Here is a 25,247-nt window from a genome sequence, read left to right on the forward strand (position 1 = left end):
CACCCTCCCTCCCCCCCCATAACTGGGAAGTACTTAATACAGGCAGTATTTGGGACTTCATTTGTTTAATATGAAAATACAACATAAGCTGGTGCTCACACCTATAATCCCAGCTATTTAGGAGACTGAGATCTGAGGGTCTTGGTTCAAAGCCAGCCCAGACAGGAAAGTGGAAGAGACTCATCTCCATCTCTGTTTGTATGGATTAAATGCCCTGGGTTTGGGGAATTGGCCCCAGAGGAAGAATGGAAACAAGACCCCATGCTAGGGCAGGAAAACGGGTCTAGTAAGTAACAATAAAATCAGTCTTTTCAGGAAAAAAACAAAAACAGTATCTCAGGAAAATGCTTTCATGTCTGTGGCAGTCTTTGACTTTAGGTTAAAAACCACTCTGTGCCTTTTTCAGGTGCCTGTGCAGATTGTTCCAGAACACCTGTCCAGTGCTCTGCCTTCCTTTCTTTGGGACTACCTCACCAGCTCTGGGACAAGAGACTACGGCATCCACAGGTAAGCCGGTCTCTGCTTCGCACTGTCTCTTGGGCCATAGAAACATGTCTCATAGGGAAGTTGACCAAAGAAGGCAACCTGGCTCTTCGGACAAACCTCAGGATCACCTTGGGAAGTCTGAGACTCCCTGTGGTTCGAGCGTCTCCCTGCTCGCCAACACCAGCCATGAGCTGTGGCTCGCACCTGTTCTCCCAGCTACTCACAAGGCTGAGATCTGAGGATCACGGTTCAAAGCCACCTTGGACTGTGAGACTCCAGTTAATCAGCAAAAACCCCCAAGTGGAGCTCTGGCTTGAGTGGTAGAGCACCAGCCTAGCATAAAAAAAGCAAAAAGCTAATGGACAACGCCCAGTCCCTGAGTTCAAGCCACGGTAGTGGAACCAAAAAGCAAACGAGGCCTTGACAAACTTGAGGAAACGTTCTGCCAACATGTGTCATTTCTTGTCTGCTTGCTTTGGTCTCTTATAAGACTTTTTCTACCCTGGCTGACTTTTAGACCAAGATCCTCAGGTCTCAGCCTCCCGAGATTACAGGCGGGAGTCACTGGCTTTCAGGGTTTTTTTTTTTGAGATAGTTTCTTGGCCTCGAACTCCCCCTCCTCCTTCCTCAGACTTCTGGCAGGTGGGGCTATAGATGGGGTGCTACAACGTCCGGCTGTCTTTGGAACATTTGGGGGTGACTTAAAGGTCTCAGAAGAGAATATCATTTGCCCTTGTTTGTAGCTAGTGAATGACTGGGGACTCACATTTTACAGGTGAATGAACTCGTTAAGTGCTGTGGCCAGCTTGCCCTCATAAATTCCTCAGCTCCTCGTTTGCATGAATTATGTGCTCGCATAGTTGATTAATGAAGACTCTCCAAGGTCTTCAGAACCTTCTAGTCATTGCTAGCTAATTCACAAGGACTCATACCCTCACTGGTTTCGGTTCCGATAAAGGCCTTGGCCACACCGGTTCGTGTGTACGAAAACACTATAACCACAAGACCACTGGTGTTTATGGTTGATTCATTTCTATGTATTTGTTGGTGTTGTACCTGGGGCTTGAACTCAGGACCTGTCCCCTCGCACGTGGCTTGTTTTGCTCAAAACAGGTGTTCTACCGCTTGAGCCACACCTCCACGCTTGCTCTGTGGTGGTTAGTTGGAAACAAGAGTCTCTCCGATTTATCTGCTCCAGCTGGCTTCGAACTGGGATCCTCAGATCTGAGCCTATTGACTATCTGGGATTACAGGCCTGAGCGCCCCCCCCCAACACCGTTAAAAGAGGTGTTTACTATCACTGCAGATCACTATTGCCACCGATTTTAGGAGGGTTGGAATGATCGTTCAGAGAAAACAACTGGGAAGAATTGGGGGACCTTTTTTATGTAATTCGCGTTGCCATAGTAACTTGCATCCAGACGCTTCATTGGAATCCAGTTCTGAAGAATTTCAGGAACAATAAACATTGCAATTTCATTCATCGTCCTTTTTGGGGTGTTAGGAGCCAGAGTCATCCATCGTGACTGAACCTATTTTATTTCCATGTTTAGCAGATGGGAAGCAGGTAGCCTGTTATCACACTTGGAAACTTTCTTGGTAGAGTAAAACCAAAAAGATAAAAATTGAACGGTTTATAGTTGAGATGTTTTCTGAACATTATGTTGATGTTTTCTGCTAATGGTCACACAGTGTTTCAGAGTGACTCTTGTTTAATAAAACATGAAAAAGTCAGGATTTCGTGACCACTGAAAACATCCATAGGTATTTATTAACTAACATGCAACTCTAATGTAAAGCAGGGCACCAGTGGCTCACGCCTGTAATCCCAGCCATTCAGGAGGCTGAGATCTGAGGATCTCAATTTGAAACCAGCCCCCTCCCCCCCGGTTTAAAAAAAAATCCATAACATTCTTCCCTCCAGTAAATCAGCCAAACCTGCGAAGTGGAGGTGCAGCTCAAGTGGTAGAGCACCAGCCCTGAATGCAAAAGCTAAGAGGCAGTGCCGAGGCCCGGAGTTCAAATCCCACCCACCCCCCAACAAAGAATACACACGAACCAACCGTGGACTTGGGGTTGGCTCAGTCTTTGTAATCCCAAGGATTCCCGCCATGATGAAGAACGGCGGCGTGTGCCTTTGCTTACCTCCTTTGTCCTACTGACCCAGAATACTGGAGCCTCCCCCGTCCATAACCAGCAAGAGCCCTGTGGACGCAGCGTTCTAAGGTCAAGTTCAAGGTCAAGTTCAAGGTCAAGTTACGGCAGGAAGTGCCCCCCCCCTCCTTGCAGCCTTAGCCCCCTGTCACTCCTCCGCTTTCATACTTGAACCTGCCCTTGCTGACTTGATCGCTGGCTCGTGGTTTAACAAGTGTGCAAGGAAACCGGGCACGGGAGCCTCGCCCCCGTAATCCGCAGTCCTTAGGAGGCTGAGGGCTAGAGGATCCAAGTTGCAAGGGCAACTCAAGGGCAGAAGAGTCCCCGAGACTTTTATTTCCAACACGCTCTGCAAAAAGCTGGACTGGAGGTGTGGTTGAAGCGGGAGAGCGCCAGCCCCTGAGTGAAGAAACACCAAGTGAGGAACGCGCACAAAGAATAGAAACCAGGCCTGCTAATTAAGATACTTTTAATCATGGCATGAGTAGTAGAGCACCAGCTTTGAGTGAAAAAAAGCCCAGGAACAGAGCCCAGGCCCTGAGTTCAAGTCCAGTATTGGCACACACACACAAATGCCAGTTTCATCTATTTTACTTTTTATTTTTATTCTCGTTGGTTTTGTGCCATATACCTTTTCTGAGTACCTGCAGGTTTTTAAGGGTGCCCTCCCCCCAATATGTAGACGCTATAAGGTCATCCTCCTGTGATAGAATTTGTTTTTTTTTCCCTTTTCATGTGGCTACTTGAACAGGCTCTTTCTGAAATCCTTCGGAGAACATAATTGCTGGTTTTCACCTTATACGTCTATTTTTATAACCACTATTTTTCTGAGCCTCCTCAGAATAAAAGGCAAGTTTTGGGGGGAAGCCAGGCACTAGTAGTGGCTCACACCTGTCATCCAAGCAGTTCAGGAAGCTGAGATTTGAGGAGCTCAGTTAGAAGCCCACAGGGGTTTGGCATGGCTGTGTAATTCTTACTATTTCCAATGAACCAGCAAAAAAAAGTTGAAAACGGAGCTGGGGCTCAAGTGGTAGAGCTTCAGAAGCCTTGAGAGAAAAAGCCGAGGGTAGGGTGGGGCCCAGAGTTCAAATCCCAATACTGGCACGTGCACACACACACACACGTTGTGCATTGTTTGAACAAAGCCCAGGCCTGCAGCTCTGCGGATGTGTGCCCTATAAAATCCCATGCCAGCTGGGGTAAGGCCAGCTGCCTATACCATAAATGTCAGTAGAAACCTATCCTTCCCTAGAATAGTACTCACCCCCGAAAAATGCCAACGCCTCCACCAATACCCATAAGAGCTATTATTACTCACTTAGTCATAGCATGCCGGACTCTGTTTGAAGAGCTCGGTTTCCATGGTCGTTTGGTCCTAATATGTTTCCAAGATTATTTCCATTTTTGAGCTACCGAGTGATCACTGAGGGGTAGAACCACGGTTTGCACACTGTGCTGTCTGATGGCTGAAATGGGTTCACTGATTAACTCGTATGCTGTGCCCAAGGCAGACATAATTAGTCGCTCGAGCAGAGCCGGATCGGCCTTGTCAGAGCTGTCAGGCCAAGTGGGCGCTCTCAATATTGTGCGGCCCTTAATAGGGCTGAAGCCTTTGGTTCTTAGCCCCGCGAATGTTCCCAGCGCTCTTATCCCTGAAGCCAGTTTGGCACACAAAACCGAGGCTCAACGCACAAAGTTAAGAGGGGGGAAGAAAAAAAAATGGGATTGCAGTCTTTAGCTGAAGAATGGTCCAAGAGTAAAGGATTCTAGAAACTTCTGCCAGTTCTCCCCCTAGCTTAGCAGCTGTTGTACAGAATAGCTTTTCTCTCCAGACCGCCCCCTCCCCCGCCCCGCAGCGATCTGCCTTGATTATATTGTGTAAATCCTGTGTGGTCCCTTCTGGTCCTCGGCTCCCTCCCCTCTGGGCTGGGGAAGTCCCTCCTGCAGCTACCTCTGGGTAAATAAAGTCAAGTGTTGTGTCTCGTTGGGGAAGGGCGTCCCCTGGTGGCGAAAACTGCGAGCTGCAAATCCGTGGGACAAGCCTGTTTGTTAGTCGGGACTTGGGAGTTCTTTTGTGACAGATTTCTGAATTGCTCTGATTTTATCAACCGTGGAAGCTTTAAGTTTCCAACACCTGGGGATACATGGTTTCTTAGGATGGAGTGTGTGTGTGTGTGTGTGTGTGTGTGTGTGTGTGTGTGTGGAGTGGCTAGGATTCCAGGCCTGGAGCCACCAACACCTAGCTTACAACTCCTTATTCAAGGGGATCCAGAACAATCCGAGAAAAGACTTCATTGTCTCTATCTGATTGGCCTGCGTTCCTTATAAATCCAAGTAAATGGACCACAACATCGTTGAGGTTTGATTATGCTTGAGATTGCCAGGAACCGACCAAGGATGGAGAAAGGCCCCCCCCCCCGGCCCCTCCTCTTCCCCCCTCCACCCCCGTTCTCTGCACTCTGCCCCTGTCTTGACCACGGACGGACCTGCCATTACTAAGCAAGAACCTTTTCGCGGTGTTAACGTCACTTTGCAGGGACATGGATGGACCTGAGAAACAAACCCACATTTTCCACGATGAAAGCCAGACTCAAAGAGACCAAGGACACCTGTCTCTCACCCCCACCCCCCCGGGTGGGAAGTGTAAAATGTAGACGAACACACAGACAGGGCCACACACAAGTGTGCACGCGAACCCGGAGCCGGCGAACTCTAGGGGAGGGCTGGGGTGGAGAAAGAGGGGGTGCTGTGGATCAAGATGTGATGTGGAGATCACAGAGTGAAGGGAAACCCCCTTTGTACAGCTACTTGAAAGACTTAACGTTAAGCACTCAGGTGGCTGAGTTAAATGCTGTGACTAAAGATAAGGGCAGGTGCTGTAACAAAATCCCACCTGTCAGTGGTTTCGCACAAAATAACCTTCTTACTCTCGTACTGTTTTAAAAAGGGGAGGGGAGGTGGCCCATCGAGGCTCACGCCTGTCACCCCAGCTACTCAGGAGGCTGAGATCTGAGGATCACGGTTCAAAGCCAGCCCGGGCAGGAAAATCCATGAGACTCTGATCTCTAACAAACTACCCCCCAAAAGCCAAAAGAAGCTCAGGGACAGCGCCCAGGCCCTGAGTTCAAGCCCCAGGACACACACACACACAAAAAAAAGAATTTTCATCCAAGAAAGTCTTGAGCCATCTATTAGCATAGCTCGTCCCCGGGATGATTTGCTCCTTTTCTTTTCACCTGTGAGACTTTTAAACATCTTTTAAGAAGGCGTGTCAAGATACTGCAGAGGGGGCTGGGGATATGGCCTAGTGGCAAGAGATCTGAAGATTGTGGTTCAAAGCGGCATGGGGGGGGGGCAGGAAAGTCCTTAAGGCTCCAATGAACCAGCCAAAAACTAGCGGGAGGTGTGGTTCAAATGGTTGAGCACTAGCCTTGAGTGAACAAGTTAAGGAACAGCGCTCAGGCTTTGAATTCAAGCCCTCCTTCTGGCACAATAAAAGAATGAATAAATACCCATGAAGGCACGCATGGCTTCTGGAATATTCACACAAATCACACTGTACCGTTCTAGCCTAAAGTCAGCTTCCAGAAGTCTCGGTGTCTTTGCAAGGATCAGTAGTCAGTCACATCTTCTTTGGGACCTGTGAGTTTATAGAAGGAGATGATTTAAAAAAAAAAAAAAAAAGGATTAAAGAAAAGATCACTGCGCTGACATAGCAAAGCATCCCGTGGGAAATGTTCGCTAGTCTTTTTCGTAGCCCGCTCGTCATCACCTAATCCAACAGGGAGCTCCAAACCTATTACAAGTTTTAAAAAAAGAGCTAGATTGATTTCATTAGCCTGGAAACCACCCGGGTTCTTTACCCCTGTGTAATTATTTAAAGCAAGAGGATGTCAGCTGGGAAGTTCTGTTGCTGCTTGAAATGCCTCCAGCGCCGGAATCATTGAAAATGCTATCGGAATGACTGTGGGCCCTGTTCCAGCACCCTTAATCCTGGGTGCCTGCGACAGCTGTACGTGTAAAACATCTGGACCCTTCCGAGTGCCAGAGCTAAAATAGTACATCGTGTGTGACAATGGGAAGCCTCTTAAAGGGACGCAGAGGGGGTACCTGGAAGAATGGGGGACCTCCCTCTCAGGCAAGCCTCAATTAAACACACGCAAAAAGCTAAGGGACAGCACTCAGGCCCTGAGTTCAAGCCCCACGACTGACCAAAAGCAGAACAAAACAACCCACGTGGCCACGCACCTCCTGTCATCCCAGCTACTCAGGAGGCTGAGATCTGAGGATCACGGTTCAAAGCCAAGCCAGGGCAGGAAGGTCCATGGGACTTATTTCCAATGAATCACAAAAAATAACAGAAGTGGAGCTGTGGCTCAAGTGGTCGAGCGCCGGCCTTGAATGAAGGAAGCTAAGGGACAGCGCCCAGGCCCTGAGTTCAAATCCCAGAAGTGGCACAAGAATAAATAAAATAAAAAAGCTTCATTCTAATCGATAAATCGTAGATTGCTCCCCCGCTTCTGGGAGCTGTAGTAGTACAGTCCTTTGGCCTTCATTCCTGTGAGCATGGTGTCGTGCTTTTGAGATTTATGGCACGGTTGGTATTGCCAACAGTGGCATCCTTCCAATACTCCGGTGCTACTGATAAAATTTATGAAGCCCTAAAGCCGCAGTGCATTAATGAGCTTTCTCCCCAGCCTGCCTTGCGGCTTAGACGCCTGTTCTAGCGCCAGGACTCTTTCCAGCCAGTTTTATAAGACTTGCACGTACACACTTGGGTTTAGTGAGAAAAGAGTTCTCTGCTCTAGAAACGGAAGGACTGATGCACACAGTTGACCTTTATTTCTTCACAAAAAAATGTGAGTAGTCATTATTCCAGAGAAAGAGAGGGCAAAAGAAAGGCAAGCACCAGTGCCTCACGCCTGTAATCCCGGCCACAAAGGAGGCTGAGATCAGAAGATGGGTCCTTCAAAGCCAGCCTGGGCAGGAAAGTCTGTGAGACTCGTCATCTCCAGGGAACCAGCAAGAAGCCAGAAATGGAGCCGTGGCTTCGGTAGTAAGGCACGGGCCTGTTACTGAACAAAAATGAACACCCTCCTGACTTGGCTCCAGGGAACTGGCCGACGGTTCCGCCTTTGTCTGAGTCACAGTGTCCTCTGGGAAACTGATTCCAAGTTCTCCCCGGAACTCCCGCCTCCCTTTCGCTCCTGTGTCCGGTGATGGCCGCTTCACCCCCTGCGCCTTCAGTGTAGGACTTGGTTTCTCTGATGGTCCAGTGTAGGGGTCGGGCCGGGAGCTCCCGGGGTGGGGGTGTCTAAAGGCTCATTGAGGGAGGTGGGGACTGTAGACCATCCCTCGTTGTCCTGTGCGGAGGTTGGAAGAGAGGGGTGGTCTCTACATGAACCATACCATGATTCTTTATTTTTATGGGCTTTTGCTTGCGCACAGATCAACATGAAATTCTGCATCTTAATTAGATCCGTTTTTTAATACAACCTATACACGTGAACGTTATTTTTCAAAACCCACCAAGTATTAAGAAGGCCCCCCAAACAATGAACAAACAAAATAATTCCTACATCGGTAAGGGATTGACCCCCCCCCCAAAAAATAATGAGTTGACATGTTTTTAAACATACGTGGAGAAGAATTGTGCATAACTGGAGAAGGCTAAGCCACATTCACATTTATAGACCGAAAAACAAAAAAATCAAAACTCTTGGCTTAATTATATGAATGTGAAGCTTTCTGCCTAGCAAATCATAGAGAGCTATTTTTTTTTTAACCCAACATTGGTTAAAACACAAGGCGCGTAGGAAAGTACAACTACTAAGGACTTCTCTTGTGTAACTACTTCTAGTTTAATAAACTTCCCAAACCCAGGTACACAGAACGAGGACCAGGAACTCACACACGGGCACCGGGCCATCCCCAAAGAAGGAGGGTTGCACACGCAAGAGATACTCACTTCAGGGGTGCACACTTACCAGCTGGCTACTCTATCAACTGTCTTTAAAACTTGCTTATATCGCTGGGCTCTCTGAGGATCACGGTTCAAAGCCAGCCAGGGCAGGAAAGTCTGTGAGACTCTTCAATTCACCAGGCAATAGGTACAAGTGCTGAGTTAAATGGTAGAGCACCAGCCTGGAGTGAAAAAAGAGACGGGACAACACCCAGGCCCCAGAGTTCAAACCCCACCAAAATGAACAATAAATGATGTGTTTTTTTTTTTAAATTGAACCATGTCACGTGAGGGGGTTGGGAAGGAGCGTGGTGTTGGTTGATTATTTGCTGAATTAAATTCAGCTGATTGGTTGAACCAACTATTACTCTTAAAGATTAAAAAAAAATAATAATAAGTATGAGTGGTCCATGTCTGTAATCTTAACTTAGGAGGCAAACCCAGATAGAAACGTCCCAGAGACCCTCATCTACAACGAACCGGTAAAAAGCCAGAAGCGGCGCCGTGGCTCAAGGGGTAGCACGCCAGCCTTGAGCAAAAGCAGCTCAGGGACAGTGCCCAGGCCCCGAGTTCAAGCCCCAAGACTGTACCACAAAAATAAACAAATAAAAGGAGGCTGAGATCTGAGGATCGCAGTTCAAAGCTATCCCAGGCAGAAAGTTCAAGCACCTCTCACCTCCAATGAAGCACCAAAAAGCCAGAAGTAGAGCTGTGGCTCAAGTGGTAGAGCACCAGCCTCGAGCCCAAAACAAAAACCTCAGGAACAGCGCCCAGGCCCTGAGTTCAAATCCCAGGACTGGCACCAAAGTGTGGGGGGGAGGGGAATCACCTCCCTTTTTCCACTTGTGTCTTTCAGCTGACTCCAGACTCGGCCTACCCCATGCTGGCGAAGCCGGGGACATGACCTGAGCACCCCATGCCCGTGCCCCGGGCCCTGGGGTCACCGCCCTTACACCATGGAGCTGAAAGTGTGGGTGGACGGCGTCCAGCGGATCGTGTGTGGGGTCACCGAGGTCACCACCTGCCAAGAGGTCGTCATAGCCTTAGCCCAGGCCATCGGTAGGTGACCAGCTCAGCGCCTGGCCCTCCCAGGAGCTGCGTTCTTCTTCTTTTTGGTGCTAAGGCCTGGGGCTTGAACTCGGGGCCTGGGCGCTGTCCCTGAGCTTCTTTCACTCAAGGCTGGCGCTCTACCCCTTGAGCTGCAGCACCATTTCTGGTTTTCTGGTGGTTCGTTGGAGATAAGAGTCTCAGGAACTAGATAGGTAGATAGGCAGACAGACAAGACAGATAGACTGACTAGATAGATAGACAGACTGACTAGGTAGGTAGGTAGATGGATGACAGATAGATAGATAGATAGATAGATAGATAGATAGATAGATGGCAGATAGGTAGACTAGACAGACTGACTGACTAGGTATGTAGATAGATGGGTGATAGATAGATAGATATATAATAGACAGATATAGATAGACATACTGACTAGATAGATAGTAGATAGATAGACAGACAGAAAGACTGACTAGGTAGGTAGATAGATAGATAGATAGACCAGATAGATAGACCAGATAGATAGACCAGATAGATAGATAGTAGGTAGGTAGATAGACTGACTAGGCAGGTAGGTAGGTAGTAGATAGATAGACAGACTGACTAGGTAGGTAGGTAGGTAGGTAGTAGATAGGTAGATAGACTGACTAGGTAGATAGATAGATAGATAGATAGATAGATAGATAGATAGATAGATAGATAGACTAGGTAGGTAGATGGATGATTGATAGATAGGTACATAGGCAGACATACAGATAGACTGACTAGAGACAGACAGACTAGATAGGTAGATAGACAGAACCTACAGTTATCAGATGATCATTTGCTTTGGCTTAGTTCTTGCACGTTCCAGTTTGACAGTTGGATCCCCCCCGCCCCACCCCCACGTAGGTCGAACCGGAAGATACACCCTCATAGAGAAATGGAGAGATACCGAGAGACACCTGGCACCTCACGAGAACCCCATCATCTCCCTCAACAAGTGGGGGCAGTACGCCAGCGACGTGCAGCTGATCCTGCGGAGGACGGGGCCGTCGCTCAGCGAGCGCCCCACCTCCGACAGCGTGGCCCGGATCCCCGAGAGGACTTTGTACAGGCAGAGCCTGCCCCCCTTAGCCAAACTGAGACCCCCGGGGGACAAGGCCATCAGGAGGAGAGAGCCCAAGAGGAAGTCCTTGACCTTCACGGGGGGCGCCAAGGGGCTGATGGACATCTTCGGGAAAGGCAAAGACGCGGAACTGAAACAGAAGGTGTTGAACAGTTGCAAGACCACCGCCGATGAGCTGAAGAAACTCATCCGGCTGCAGACGGAGAAACTGCACTCCATCGAGAAGCAGCTGGAGTCGAACGAGCTGGAAATCCGCTTCTGGGAACAGAAGTATCACTCGAACCTGGAAGAAGAGATCGTCCGCCTGGAGCAGAAGATCAAGCGGAACGCCGTGGAGATCGAGGAGGAGGAGTTTTGGGAAAACGAACTGCAGATCGAGCAGGAGAACGAGAAGCAGCTGAAAGACCAGCTTCAGGAGATCAGGCAGAAGATCAAGGACTGCGAGGGCAAGCTGAAAGACTACGTGAGCCAAATCCACACCATGGAAAGCGGACTGGAGGCGGAGAAACTGCAGCGGGAAGTCCAGAAGGCCCAGGTCAACGAGGAGGAAGTGAAGGGAAAGATTGGCAAAGTCAGAGGGGAGATCGACATGCAGGGCCAGCAGAGCCTGAGACTGGAGAACGGAATCAAAGCGGTGGAAAGATCGCTCGGCCAGGCCACCAAACGATTGCAGGTAAGGGGACCGCGTCGGCCACCCTGCAAGAAGGAGTGAGGGCCAGCGCCGTAGCGCCTGCCTGTAATCCCAGCCTACGCAGGACGCTGGGATACGGGAAGGTGGTTCTCGGCCAGCCTGCTTAGAAAAGTCCCTGAAACTCTCCATCGCCACGGAGCCAGCAAAAGGCCAGGAGTGGAGCTGTGGCTCAAGTGGGTAGAGCCTCAGCTTTGAATAAGGAAGCTCAGCCTGAGGCCCTGAGTTCAAGCCTCGGTACAGGCACATCATTGTTTTGTGTTTGTTTTTTTAAAAAAAAATACATCCTCAGAATGTTCTTCCATGATCATTTTTTTCTAGTTTTCAAGTTCTGTGTGTCTGTGTGTCTGTGTGTCTCTGTGTCCGTGTGTCCTGTGTGCCCACTGTGCCGGTCCTAGGGCTTGAACTCAGGGCCTGTGTGCTGCCCCTCAGCTGCTCTGCTCAAGGCCAGTGCTCTACCCCTTGAGCCACAGCCCCACTTCCAGTTTTCTGGTGGCTTCTTAGAAGAATCTCATCGGCTTCCCGGCCAGGGCTTGGCTTTGAACCGCAACCCTCAGATCTCAACCTCTTGCGTAGCTGGGATGACGGGCATGCGTCCCCAGCCCCCGACTTGATCATTCAGCCTTGCAGGCTGTGTGGTCGAGGCAGGAGTCTTATCAACTTGTATCCGTCCTGGTCACAGGTTAGGCAAGAGACTCGGTTAGGAGCAGCTGTTTTCCATTTAAAGCAAGCCAGGTGCTGGTGGCCCCCGCCTGTCATCCCAGGAACTCGGGAGGCTGAGATCTGAGGATCGCGGTTCAAAGCCAGCCTGGGGCAGAAAAGTCCGTGAGACTCTTAGCTCCAAATAACCATCAAAAGGCCAGAGAAGTGCAAGGTTCTGAGTTTAAGTCCTGATACTGGTGTGCGCATACACACACACACACACACACACAACGAATAAATAACAATGGTGTTTGCATTTAGGACAAAGAACAAGAGCTAGAGCAGTTGACCAAAGAGTTGCGGCAGGTGAACCTCCAGCAATTCATCCAACAGACGGGCACCAAGGTCACGGTGTTGCCCGCGGAGCCCACGGAGATCGAGGCCTCGCAGGCGGACGTGGAGAAGGGTAAGGCCTCCACACACACACACACACACACACACACACACACACACACACACACACGTGTGCCCCGCCTTGCCGCTCACGCGGGAACTCCCCACGGAGGAAGCGTGAGCGCACCAGCCAGGGAGAACTTCTTCCTGGGTCCCAGTCCTGGGGCCTGAACTCACAGCCTAGACGCTGTCCCGGAGCTTGAACACTCCAGGCTGGTGCTCTACCCCTTGAGCCACACCTCCACCTGCAGCTTTTTGCTAAAGAGTCTCTCTGGCTGGGAAGGTGGCTGAGCGGTGGAGCGCTTGCCTAGCGTGCGTGAAGCCCTGGGTTCCATTCCTCAGTTCCGCATCAACAACAACAACAAAAAAGAAAAAATTAAAAGAGATAAAGAGTCTCATGGACTTTCCTGCCCCGGGGCTGGCTTTGAACCGCGATCCTCGGATCTCAGCCCTCTCCCCCACCCCCCCCCACCCCCCCCCCGCCCCGAGTAGGTGGGATGGCGGGCGGGAGCCACCGGCACCGGGCTAAAAGGCAGACGTCTTCTTGATCACGCCATTAGCTGACCCTATATTGCCAAAACCAGCTTAGCCAATAGGTCTCCCACAAGAGCCGTTCAGACATGCCCCCCCACTTCCGAGCCCCCCAAGACGGAGTGACCCCCCCCCAACCGCTGTATTCAAGCAACCCCTGGGGCTCACCCCCCTGGTTGCGTCCCCGAGAGCGCGCCTTTTTGCCCCGTCAGCAGACACCACCCACCCGTGTCTCTCTCTCTCTCTCCTGTGTCTAGACACCCCATTTCAATCCGGGTCCCTGAAGCGCCCCGCTTCGTCTCGACAGCTACCCAGCAACCTCCGCATTCTGCAGAACCCCATCTCGTCCGGTTTTAACCCCGAAGGCATATATGTATAACAGCAGGGAGAGAGAAATGAGCCAATAAAAGGTACCGAGGACCCCCAGAACGCGCTGCCCGTGCTTTCCATCCACGACGACGAGCCGGCCGGTCTCGCGTGTGCGTCCACGCGCGCGTGCCCGCTCAGAGCCATCCAGAAACACGAGCGTTCCCTCCAATCAACAGTATTGGCGTTTTTGCCCAGCAGCTGTAATGTAAAGCTTTTATTATTATTATTATTATTATTTTATCGTTATTATTTTATTATTATTGTTATTATTATTGCTAGCCTTTTTAAGAGCATCAGAGACGTCTTCTGCCACGCGTGCCCCTACGCGCAAAGTGCGAGAGAAACGCCGGAGCCACGTACGTTTAATTTATTCCATAGAACCGATGGGTGTGTGAGCGTTGCTGTGTGAATATTCTCTTTGAACAATTCCTTGCCCTGCGTCGTCATCGTGGTCAGCAGGGTGTGATTTCTGCGAGATTCCGTCCATCCTGAGTGTTCAGCGCTTCACACCCAGCGCGGGCGAGAACCCTCGCTTCTCCTCTCTTACGAATCTCTCCTTTCTGCAGTCGCTGCTTGATTGGCTGAAGTCGCTCTGATTTTGTGTGTTTGTCCATCTGAGATGATGTTGTTGTTGTTTTCCTTCCCAGGATTTCCCAAGGTAGAAATAACCACGCCGTATTCTTTTTTTAAAATGTTTCTCATGAGTCCATTTGTATATGAACAAAGGTTTTCCAGTCTCTTTCTCCTATGCTGTTGAACAAAAATGTAAAAAAACAAATGTTGACTATCTCTTCAGACAAGCATGGAGTTTTTCTAAGACTTCGGTGGGTTTGTTTCAGCCCTGTTTTTACCCATTTTCTTTCACTGAGCCTCAGCGTTCACGTAAAATATGAATTGCCTATCTCTCAAGGAGCAGATGAGCAGACTTTAGGAATATTGCTTCAAATGATGTATTTTAAAACAACTTACTTATATTTGGGTGTTTTGTTTTTTTTTTTTGTATAGACACCCGCAAGTAAGTAATGGCTTGCAAATAATTTATATTATGGACAAATGTGTTTTCTCTGGTCATTGAGACAAAGAGAGAATGGGTTGGGTTTAGCTCTTTTCTTTTTAACCAAGGAAATACAAATAGAAGCCAAGAGTATGATTTTATTTTTAAGTTTGACTTTTATAAAAGATGGTGATCTCCAGTGATACATATATCATTTTATTTATAAAACCAAAAATGAGGACTTAGGTAAGATTCACAGATAACACTTAGAGACACATACTGCCAGATACCTGTTAGCCCTTATTTCATCCCTTCTGGATCAAATTTGGTATGATCTTTAAGATATGCATCTGAAATTTATAGTAGTTGTAATTTCTGGAGAAACATAGCTTCTTCTCTATTATTTACATGCCACAAAATAAACGTGCATCTATAGAATAATGCCCTGGTAACTATAAAGAGATAAATATCTTATGCATGAAGGCACCTATGGGTATTTGAAAATATCTGATTTATTTTTTACTTCATTGAATGCTGGATATGCTGCTTAATTTAGATTTCCTATGGAAAAAAAATAATGGTCTAATGGCTAGGAAATTATATAGAAGCTTCTAGAAGACGGAAGGAAAGTCATACCTTGTGGCCTTTTCCCCACCCCGATAAATAGTAGACTGAAAATACAACCTGAGGTTCTAGTTATTCATCTGGCCGTTAAGCTGCTTTGCAGAAAACTTGAGAAATGAAAGATGTTGACGCAAATAATAACCATTGCCTGTAACCACTTACTCTCGATTTGTAATAGTTATTTCCTATCTATGTATATGTAAAAAAAAAAAGGAGCTAATTCAAAATCAGAGTACTTTATAGCTTTTGTGATAATAGGAGCGATATTTACCCACTCTATGCCTTATTTCTAGGGTCCCATGCATCCTATAAAAAAGCATTTTATGGCTTTTCAATGATCTGAGACCTTATTCACAAAGAAAAAAAACACTTTATAAAAACCGATGGCATTCCATCGACGTGCAGATGTTAGGTGTTGACGATTAGAAACAGCCAGGCCGTCTTGGAGTATCGTTATCTCTGTCGGCTTTTGTGGATTTGTATTTATCCAAATAAATAAGTAATGCTGAAGAAAAACATAGACGCCACCTTCTCACCCACAGCCGGGAGTTATTCATCATGATTTTCTTGTCTTTCTTTCTCTTTTTTTTTTTTTTTTGTGCCAGTACCGGGACTTGAACTCAGGGCCTGAGTGCTATTCCTTAGCATTTTTCCCCTCAAGGCTGGTGCTCAACCACTTGAGCCCCACAGCTCCACTTCCAGCTTTTTGCTGGTTCATTGGAGATAAAAGAGTCTCACAGACTTTCCTTCCCCGGGCTGGCTTTGAACCGTGAGCCTCAGATCTCAGCCCCCCCGGGTAGCTGGGATGACAGGTGGGAGCCACCGGCGCTCAGCTCTTCATCAGAATATACAAGCTGCCAAAAGTCATCCCTGTGGGCCTAAACAATGGAAACATGACGCTCTGGGCGCGAGGGTTTGTGAAGGTGAATCGATGAGTTCATTGAGACGTTGTCCTTTTTAACCAATTCTGGAAGCACATAAGTAAGGGATCTTTTCTAAACCTTTTTTTTTGTTGTTGTTTAAATCAAACAATTCACGAACTTCTCTAGGAACAACTGAAAAGCATTGTAGTCTGTGATCAGTTTTTACCTATTGGGAATACTAATGAATTAATCTGTCACTTTGTAGGCCGCACCTCAGCAGGTACACAGAACGCTCAGAAATAATTTGTGTGTGTGTGTGTGCCAGGACTTGAACTCAGGGCCCTGTGCTCTCATTTGGCTTCAAAGCTGGAGTTCTCACAGCTGAGCCACACAGCCCTACTTCCGGTTTTCTAGTGGTTTCCATCGGAGAGAAGAGTCTCACAGGCTTTCCTGTCCGGGTTGGCTTTGAACCGTGATCCTCAGATCTCAGGCCTTCTGAGCAGCTGGGATGTCCTGGCTTCAAAGATACAATTTTTGCATTGAAGGGAATATTCAGGTTCTAAATAACAAATTAGATTGCAAATTTTTGTAGGGTTTTGTTCTTTTTAATTTATACTGCAGGGTTGGTTTACTGTGGTTTTTCTACGAGTGTTAAAATATACTTAAAAAATAGTTCTTCCTTGCCAAGGAATTATTTAAATATTGGTCTTTTTTTTTTCCCTTGAGTATCCTCTTCCTCCGTGAATGATACATGGCAGAGTACCTCAGTTTTTCATTTTCTTTCTGAGATATTTTGGATGATCAGCATTTTTTTTTGGTATGTGAAACTTACACTAGTGTTAATACACCTTGCTATCTCAGTTGCCAATCACCAGTGAGAAAAATCATCAATTTCTGTAATTATAAACCAGAGCTAAAACAAGACTGATAAGGAAAAAAATATATATATACACACACATATCACTAAAACATGGAATTTACATTGTGAAATGTGAAGCATAGCAAAGTTGAACAAATGGGCTCTTGTCTCAAGAGTCAAATGGAAAGATATTCCTGTGTTCAAATAGCTTTCTTTGTGAATAAAATGGTCTTTAGAGAATAGAATTATTTAAATGCCACTTCTGTGAGTGAATGAGTGGATGGATGGATGAATACCTTTCCAAGAAAGAGCCACAATGGAAATAGTATGAAAAAGGCAAAAGCTTACATTTCCGGCCTGCCGGGGGTATAAACAAATGAAGTAGTGCAGATTGTACATTGCCTTAATTTATGTGTCTATGGTGAATGACGTTGCCTGTGTACCCCAGTTCTGCCTAAAACTGTTATCCGTCTGCATTATACTAAAATTTAGCTCATCATACTTTTATATCATGTCGGGTTTTGTGTTGTGTTTTTTTTTCTCTAAGTTGCATGTGATAGGCTATTTGCTACTTTGTTGTTGTTGTTGTTAATTTGCAAGCTGTGTCAAAAGTCACGTGTCGCCGTGGCCATTGTTTTAACGCTTTGTGTTCCCCAAAAAAGCTTTCCTTCGAAGCCAGGACTTAGAATGCGTGGAATCATGCAGGGGGCTTTTTCCAATGCATTCTCCTATATTTTTTAGAAGCCAAATAAGTGCAGATATTTAGTATACTAATCGTATTAAACCAGCAGAAATATTTAAGGCAATAAAGTATAAACATATTGGGGGGAGGGAGAGGGAAAAAATATATATATATATTATAGGTTTACAGGCAGACAGACATAAGAGCCCTAAACTTGTTTCTCCTGCCTTTCTTGGTTGACCCTCCCAGGACTTGAGCTTCGACAGGCTTTTTAGCAGCAGATGACCACAGTTCACTTAGCATAGGCCAGAAGCAGGCTTTTCGCAGGTCTCGCTTCCGTAACAAATCTATCTCTGCACCGTGTACCCCGTGGAATTATTTCCTCCTTCTGGCTTTCCGTTTCAAAAATGTGTATTTTCTGACTATTGTCACAAGCTGTACAACAGAGGATCAGCGATCGGATACTCTCCCAAACAATAAACTTCCAGGATCCAGTTGTGTGTGTGTGTGTGTGTGCGCGTGTGTGCGCGGTGTGTGCCTCTGTGCCCTTGAAATCGTGTCAGAGGGGCGATCCACCCACCCCGGCACACAGACCTGTGGCTCCTGGGGGGAAGGGGTCACTGTTGGCACCCCAAGCATTTGCCAGGGCTCGCAAAGAAGAGGCAGATTCCCCCCTCTCGCTTGCTCTGCTCGCGGTGCGAAACCTTCCCCGTCTCAAGGTCATACACTGACCTTGACGTTTGTTTAAAGTAGCCAGGCACTAGTGACTCACGCCTGTCAGTCATCCTGGCTCAGGGAACACGGCGCCTGCAGTGGCGGGGAACGTCCACCAGAGGGCAGCAGGCGCCGGCAGCCGGCCAGGCGCCCAGCCAGGGACACGGCGCCTGCAGCGGCGGGAAACGTCCACCAGAGGGCAGCAGGCGCCGGCAGCCGGCCAGGCGCCCAGCCAGGGACACGGCGCCTGCAGCGGCGGGGAACGTCCACCAGAGGGCAGCCGGCCAGGCTCCAAACCGCAACCTGGCCTGAGCCTGACCCTGAGGGGAGGGAAGGAGGGAGGGGAACAGTGCGGGAGCGTGCACAAGCAGCGTGGCGCCGTGCAGGAGCGTGCACAGGCAGCGTGGATCCACGCAGGAGTGGGCAAGCAGCGAGGTTCCACGCAGGAATGTGCACGAGCCGGGAGCTCGGAGCCACTGCGCTTGCGCACTGGGCTTGGGGCCTCGGCGCCCCGCCGCGCCGTCTCCGCAGTTTTCGTACGCAGAGCGCGCAGGCTTCCGGCGGTCCAGCGGCTCCGCCGAGGGCGGGGACTAAGCGGGGGGGAACCGCGGCGGAGTGCGCCTGCGCGCCGGGCGGCCAGCCGCCGCCTCCACGCCCCTCCCCCGCTCACGTGCGGCTCGGCGTGCGCGGGGACGTGTGCCGACGCACGTGACCGCGCCGCACCTGGCGCACCCCCCCCTCCCTCCGCTCCCTTCCCGTCCACCCCCGCGGCCGCCGCGCTGCGAACCCGGGCGTGGGAGTGCGCAGCCGGGAGGGGGCGGGGCGCGGTGACGTCAGCGGCAGCTGGGTTGCCAGGCAGCCGGGGGACGCGCCGGCGCCGGGCCGCCCCGCCTCACACGCTCGCGCCGCGGGCCGTCGGACCGCACGGACGCCCAGCCCGCGGCCCGCCTGCCGTGCCTCGGTTTCCCCGGGAGGCGCGTGCTCCGGGCCGCCTGGGAGACCGCCCGCCCGCCACCCCAGACGCCCCGTCCCGGGGAACCGAGGCCCGCGGGGAGCCCGCGCCCCTAACACGGCGGGGAGGGGGCGTCGCCCAGACTCCGTGACCCCGTCCATCCCCCGTGACCCCGCCCGGCCCCTCCCCCGTAACCCCGTCATTCCCCGTGACCTCGTCCAGGCCCTGTGACCCGCCCGGCCCCCCGTGACCCCGTCTAGTCCCCGTGACCCCGCTCAGCCCCCACAGACTCCGTGACCCCGCCCGGCTCCCCGTGACCCCGCCCGGCCCCCACAGACCCCGTCCAGCTCCCGTGACCCAGTCCGGCCCTCCCCACCCCGTCTGTCCCCCGCCCCCGTGACCCCGTGAGCCCTCCTGACCCTGCCCGGCCCCCACAGACCCCGTGAGCCCTCCTGACCCCGTCCGGCTCCCGTGACCCAGTCCGGCCCTCCCCACCCCCGTGACCTCGCCCTGCCCCGTGGCCCCGTCCACCCCCGGTGACCCCGGGCCAGCGCCCCCGCACTTCCCACCGTGCTTCCCCATCAGGACGGCTCGCACTCCGCTCCGCCCCGCGTGGACCCCACGGGAAGCCGCGATCCTTCTGGAAAGGCACCGCGGTGACGTCCACACGGGGGGGGGGGGGGGCGGGAGGCAGAGGCCAGAAACGCCTCGCAAAACCCGCAGAGTGGGGGCGGGGGGGGGGTGCGGCAACCACCAGGGGGTCCCGCAGCGCGCGCGTGTGTGTGTGTGTGTGTGTGTGCGCGCGCGCGCGTATATATTCAGCTTTCATTCCTCAGCAAGGACTCCCCTTTCTGCAATCACAAGTGTGGCAACACTTAGGGTCACCGGCTTTGAAGGGGCGCTGGGACGCCACCAGGAAGGCCCCCGCCCATGCCCGGGGTGCTGGGGCGCTCGGGGTGCCGGGGATGCTGGGTTCTGGGGCGCTCGGGGTGCCGGGATGCCAGGGGTGCCGGGGCGCTCGGGGCCGGGGGCGCTCGGGGTGCCGGGGATGCTGGGTTCCGGGGCGCTCGGGGTGCTGGGTGCCGAGGCGCTCGGGGTGCCGGGGCGCTCGGGGTGCCGGGGGTGCTGGGTTCCGGGGCGCTCGGGGTGCCGGGGCGCGCGGACAGTCTTCATTAACGGTGTTCACGTCTTTAATAACTTAAGACAGCAGAAGCTCGCACCGCACATTAAGCATTTTTTTAACCAAAAAAAAAAAGTGCAACATGATCAGCCAGTTCTCCCCGCATCCCACCCCACCCCACCCCCAAGAAAAAAGACCTTTTAAGTCAAAATATCCTTAGCACGGATTCCCCCCCCCCCTTACAAAAATAGCGTCCGCCACGGCGGGGCGGCGGGAACCGGGCCGCGTTCACCCGCAGCAGCGTCCGGCTGGGCCTGGCTCTTTGAGGCAATCCGTCAGGGTAGCAGCAAGCTAAAAGGAAGGATCTAGAAACTTGGGGCGTCGCGTCTCACCCTTCTTCACACCCCCCCTCCGCTGAGGAAGGAGGGCTCTCACAGTGCTACTTTGGCAATGAACTAAAAACACCTAGACAAGGCCTCGCTTTAAGCCTTATTAATTATTATTATCATTATTATTATTATTTAAAAGCTTTCTTTGTGATTATCTAAGTATCTGGTTTGGTCTCCAGAAGATTCATAGACATAAAGAGAGAAGAAGAAGAGGAAGAAGAGGGGAAGAAGGGGAGGAGGAGGAGGAAGAAGAGGAGAAAGAAGAGGAGGAGGAGAAAGAAGAGGAGGAGGAGAAGGAAGAAGAGGAGGCGGAGGAAGAGGAGGAGGAGGAAGAGGAAGAAGAGGAGAAAGAAGAGGAGGAGGAAGAAGAGGCGGAGGAAGAGGAGAAAGGAGGAGGAGGAAGAAGAAGAGGAGGAAGAGGAGAAAAAAGAAGAGGAGGTGGAAGAGGAGGAGGAGGAAGAAAAGAGGAGGAAGAAGAGGAGGAGGAAGAAGAAAAGGAGGAGGAAGAAGAGGAGGAGGAAGAGGAAGAAGAAGAGGAGGAGGAGGAAGGAGGGGGAGAGGAGGAGGAGGAGGCCTCTCCCAGGGCGTCATCCTGTATCCCACAAAAAAAATAAAATGAGAATATCCCACCCGCGGGGAACCCCCCCCCACACACACACGTGTGTGTGCCTTCAAGCAAGAAAGCAAGAATACGGGGTAAAAAAAAACAATCCCCTTCTTCCTTTTCCTTCTGTTTTAAAATTTTCCAGTGCACATTTTTACCTTTTCTCTCTTTTTTTAAGCAGTAAGGTAACAAAACGTGGGGGAGGGAGGGGGGGGCCGGTGGACGGAATTCTGCTCGTGGGAACAGATAGACTTTGAAATCTCATATATAAGTGTGTATATGTATAATGTGCCACACGTCACATGCGCACGCGTAGCACGCGCAAGCTCCAGGTGGCATATTATATATATATTATATAATATATTCTATCATATATGTCTGGATGGTGAGGAAATGAGGGTCAGCGCCCTGGGCCGGTCCCAGGAGCCGCCCCCCCCCTCCCCGGGGAGGACCGGAAGTGGTGCTGTGGCTCCAGCCTTGAGCTTCCGGAAGCTAGGGAGACCCGGGTTCGAGTCCCACGAACCACCAAAGGGGGGGGGGAAAGCACGAATAAAGGAGACCACCTCTTACCTTTCCAAGCGCGGAACACACCCCCCCCCCAAAAAATCTGAGCGGAGGCGCCCCCCCCCCGTGTTCCAAGGTGACTGAGATCACCGGGAGGGGGGGGGCGGGCAAGTCACAGACAGACCCTCACCGCCAACGAACCGGCGAGAGGCCGGAAGTGGAGCCGCGACTCGGGCGGGGGAGCGTCCGCCCCCCCACTCCCCCCCAGGCAGCCGGAGCCGGAGCCGCCGCCGCTCAGGGCGCGCCGCGGTCGTGGGCGGAGTCGGGGCGCGCGGGCGGGCGGGGCCCCGCGAAGGCGGCGGCGGCCGCGGCGGCGGCGGCGGACAGGCAGGGGAAGGCGGCCAGGTTGGGGTAGAGCAGCGGCAGCGGCAGGGGCAGCGGCGCGGCGGCGGCGGCGGTGGCGGCGGCGGCCGGGCACAGCAGCCGCTCCAGGCCGCCGCGCTCCAGGAAGGGCGCCAGCACGTACAGCGGCAGGCAGAGCGGCGCGGCGGCGGCGGCGTGGGGGGGCGCCAGGGGCGGCGCGAGGGGCGACGCGGCGCCCGAGCCCAGCGCCACCAGCGGGCCCAGCCAGGTGGCGTCGGGGCTCCGCAACCCCCCGGGCGCCGCCCCGCGCGCCTCCCGCTTGGGCCGCTTGGGCGCAGGCGCGGCGGCGGCGGCGGCGGCGGCCGCGTCCCCCGCGTCCCCCGGCGGCTCCTGCTTGACGGCGGCGGCCGGGGCGCGGGGCTCGGGTCGGGGCTCCGCGTCGCCGCCGTAGCCGCTGTCGGTGTCCGTGTCGGGCTCGGCGGCGGCGGCGCCGGGCTGGGCGCGCTGGATGACGGGCACGCGGGGCGCGGGCGGCGGCGGGGGGCGCGAGGCCACGGCGCGCAGGTGGCTCAGCAGCTGCGCGCAGCGCGGCTCCCGGGGCGCCCCGCTCTCCAGCCCGGACAGGAAGCGCAGCACCTCCTGGGCGCACGTCTGGAACCCCGAGTGGAAGGCCTCGGCGTCGGACGCGAGGGGGGACTGCAGCGATCGCTCCCCTGGGGAGGGGGGGGGGAGAGCCGTCAGAGCCCGGCGCGCGCGGCCGCAGCCAACCAATCAATCACCAATCAATCAACCAACCAATAAGGAGCCCGGGACCAGTGGATTGGCCCAAGCTGTGAGTTCAAGCCCTGGTACAAACCCCAAATAAACATTTAAAAAGCACACTGGGGGGAAAAGTATTAATATATATATAATATGTAAATTAAAATTAATAAAAGCAAATAGCTGACTTTTTCCTGAAACTCTCCATCCATTGCATACATATCTTATGCAATTATTATAAAAAGTATTTTGTTTGCTTTATAAATAAATATTTTTATATGCCACATTTGTATATGCATCTGTAACAGGAAAAAAAAATAGTGGCTCAGAGAAAACACCCAGGCCCCCAGTGAGTTCAAGTCCCAGGCCTGGCACACATGTGTGCACACACACACACGGGGGAAAATCACGTATCACGTGGGCCCTGCATTGACAGAATGGATCTGGGTTTTTCCTCCTCATCGGAGTGATATAACCCACCCATTATGGAGAGAAAGTGGGGTGGCGGGGGGTGCAGAGCAGGGAGGGGGGGAGTGCTTTCCTCCAGCCTTAAAAAAAAAAAAACACTCCCAGGGAGGCGATGGCACAGCTGCCACTTTAAATAAAAGTCTGATTCCCCCCCCCCCCCCTCCTCCTTTCTGGAGTTCTGCAGAACACCGCCTCCAAGGATGCTTCTGGAAATGGGCACGTGCCAATGGCAGGAAGCAATTTCCCCAGTGAGTGCGAGGCAAACCCCCAGTCAGGAGGTGGGGGATGGAGGAAGGCCCCCCCCCCACAACACTGCCACTGGGCGGGAGGTGGCCTGGGGGAGTGGGGGTGGGGTGGAGGCCAGGCCTTGTCCCCGCGTGACTTACCATTCTGTAAAGCTATTATCTTCTGGTGCTGCTGTTCCGTTAAGGCTGTTAAAGCTTTTAAGTGTTTCAAAGTTAATTCCAGAACAACAGCTTTTTCCAGATGTCCTAGAGTCTGGAGGGAAGAGGAAGGAGAAGGCACCCGATTACTTAAAACAGCAAGGACCCCACCCCACCCCCCAGGCTTTGACTAGCACCCCATTCAGGCTGGGGGGGGGGAGCGCAGCACTCTTGAATTAAACCCTATGCTGCTATTTCTTAAGTTTTGCCTTGATCCTGGCTTGTGCAGGAGCACAAGTGTGCAAAATCAGGCGTGGGATAGTTACACTGATTCCTCTTTCTGGGAACACCCGCCTTGATTGGGGGGGGGAGGGTGGGAAACAGCCCCCCATCACACACACACACACACACACACACACACACACACACACACACACACCAGAAAGAAAACTGTGTTGTCTCTTACTGTCAACTTCAGATGCTCCGGCAGTAAATCCTTGAGTTGCGCGATGCATTCATTAATCCGATCTCTTCTCTTCTTTTCTATCAGTCGGTGCGGGAGTTTGTAGGTATCCTTCACACGGGGGAGGGTGCCCGAGGGGGAGAGAACATAAACTGAAAACCCACTCAGTCACTAGACAACCACCCTCCTCTCCCACACCACACACACACACACACACACACACACGCATGTCATAAAAGCCTGCCCTACAAGGCTCTGCCTGGAGACTGAGTCTGAAATGCCAAGTACCCAGCAAAGAAGTACTTGGAATTCACCGTGGGGACCTAGCTGGGAAGCTGGAATCGATGCATACATAGTGCAGCGTGTCATGTTTTCTGTTATGTTATAGTGTGTTGTTAGGTTCTATCATGTTATATTGTACTGGGTTATACTGTCATACCATACATTGTACATTATATTATGTGATATTCGTTATACTATGTGATATTGCAGGCAGAGGTTCCCCGTGAGATCAGTGCCCTCCCTCTCCCCCCCTCCATGAACTATGCAGACAGCTGAAAAGAAACTTACTTTGCCGTCGTCCCTCCTCATGCTCCTTTTGGGTTTACACAGATACAAGGAGGAATAATCCAGACTGGAAAAGGGGAGGGGGGTGGAATAAAGACTCAACATCAGCAATGGGGGCCCCCCCCCATTCCGGGGTGGTGGTGGTGGTGGGGTGGGGAGGGTGGGGTGCGCTGCGGGGGGGGGGGCCGGCCGCCGCCTCCAGGCCACTTTCCGGAGAAGGGGGAAAAGGATCCCCATCCTACCAATCATGGTAATTCATGATGACGGTAGCGGGGATCGCACGCACGGCCCCGGGAAGCTCCTTACCCCAGGACATCTCCCCGCTCCAGGAAGAGCCGCTCCTGCAGCCGGGAGATCCCTCCTCCGTCCATGTCCCCGCGGGGCCGGCGCGATCGCGGGCGCGGGGTGGCGGGGGGGTGGGGGGAGCGCGTGCGGACCCGCGCGTGCCCAGCCTGGGCTGCGGCGCTGGGCAGCGCGTGTGTGCACGCCGCGGGCG

The 25,247-nt window shown here is 52.0% G+C and overlaps 2 protein-coding genes across 2 annotated transcripts; one reads left to right on the forward strand and one right to left on the reverse strand.

The window, feature by feature from the left end:
• Nucleotides 1-415: 415 nt before the first annotated feature.
• On the forward strand, nt 416-13,496 carry Rassf8 (Ras association domain family member 8). The gene is made up of 5 exons (XM_048335181.1): nt 416-507; nt 9,459-9,661; nt 10,544-11,433; nt 12,412-12,556; nt 13,332-13,496. The coding sequence occupies exons 2-5, from the start codon at nt 9,559-9,561 to the stop codon at nt 13,451-13,453; spliced, it is 1,260 nt and encodes a 419-aa protein (XP_048191138.1). The 5' UTR covers nt 416-507; nt 9,459-9,558; the 3' UTR covers nt 13,454-13,496.
• Nucleotides 13,497-18,256: 4,760 nt separating this feature from the next.
• Nucleotides 18,257-25,247, reverse strand: Bhlhe41 (basic helix-loop-helix family member e41). The gene is made up of 6 exons (XM_048335109.1): nt 25,058-25,247; nt 24,755-24,818; nt 24,188-24,295; nt 23,725-23,836; nt 22,115-22,824; nt 18,257-18,769 (listed from the first exon to the last, which is right to left on the reverse strand). The coding sequence occupies exons 1-6, from the start codon at nt 25,120-25,122 to the stop codon at nt 18,257-18,259; spliced, it is 1,572 nt and encodes a 523-aa protein (XP_048191066.1). The 5' UTR covers nt 25,123-25,247.

This window comes from Perognathus longimembris, chromosome 27 (genome assembly GCF_023159225.1).
Source record: "Perognathus longimembris pacificus isolate PPM17 chromosome 27, ASM2315922v1, whole genome shotgun sequence".
Taxonomy (NCBI): Eukaryota; Metazoa; Chordata; class Mammalia; order Rodentia; family Heteromyidae; genus Perognathus; species Perognathus longimembris.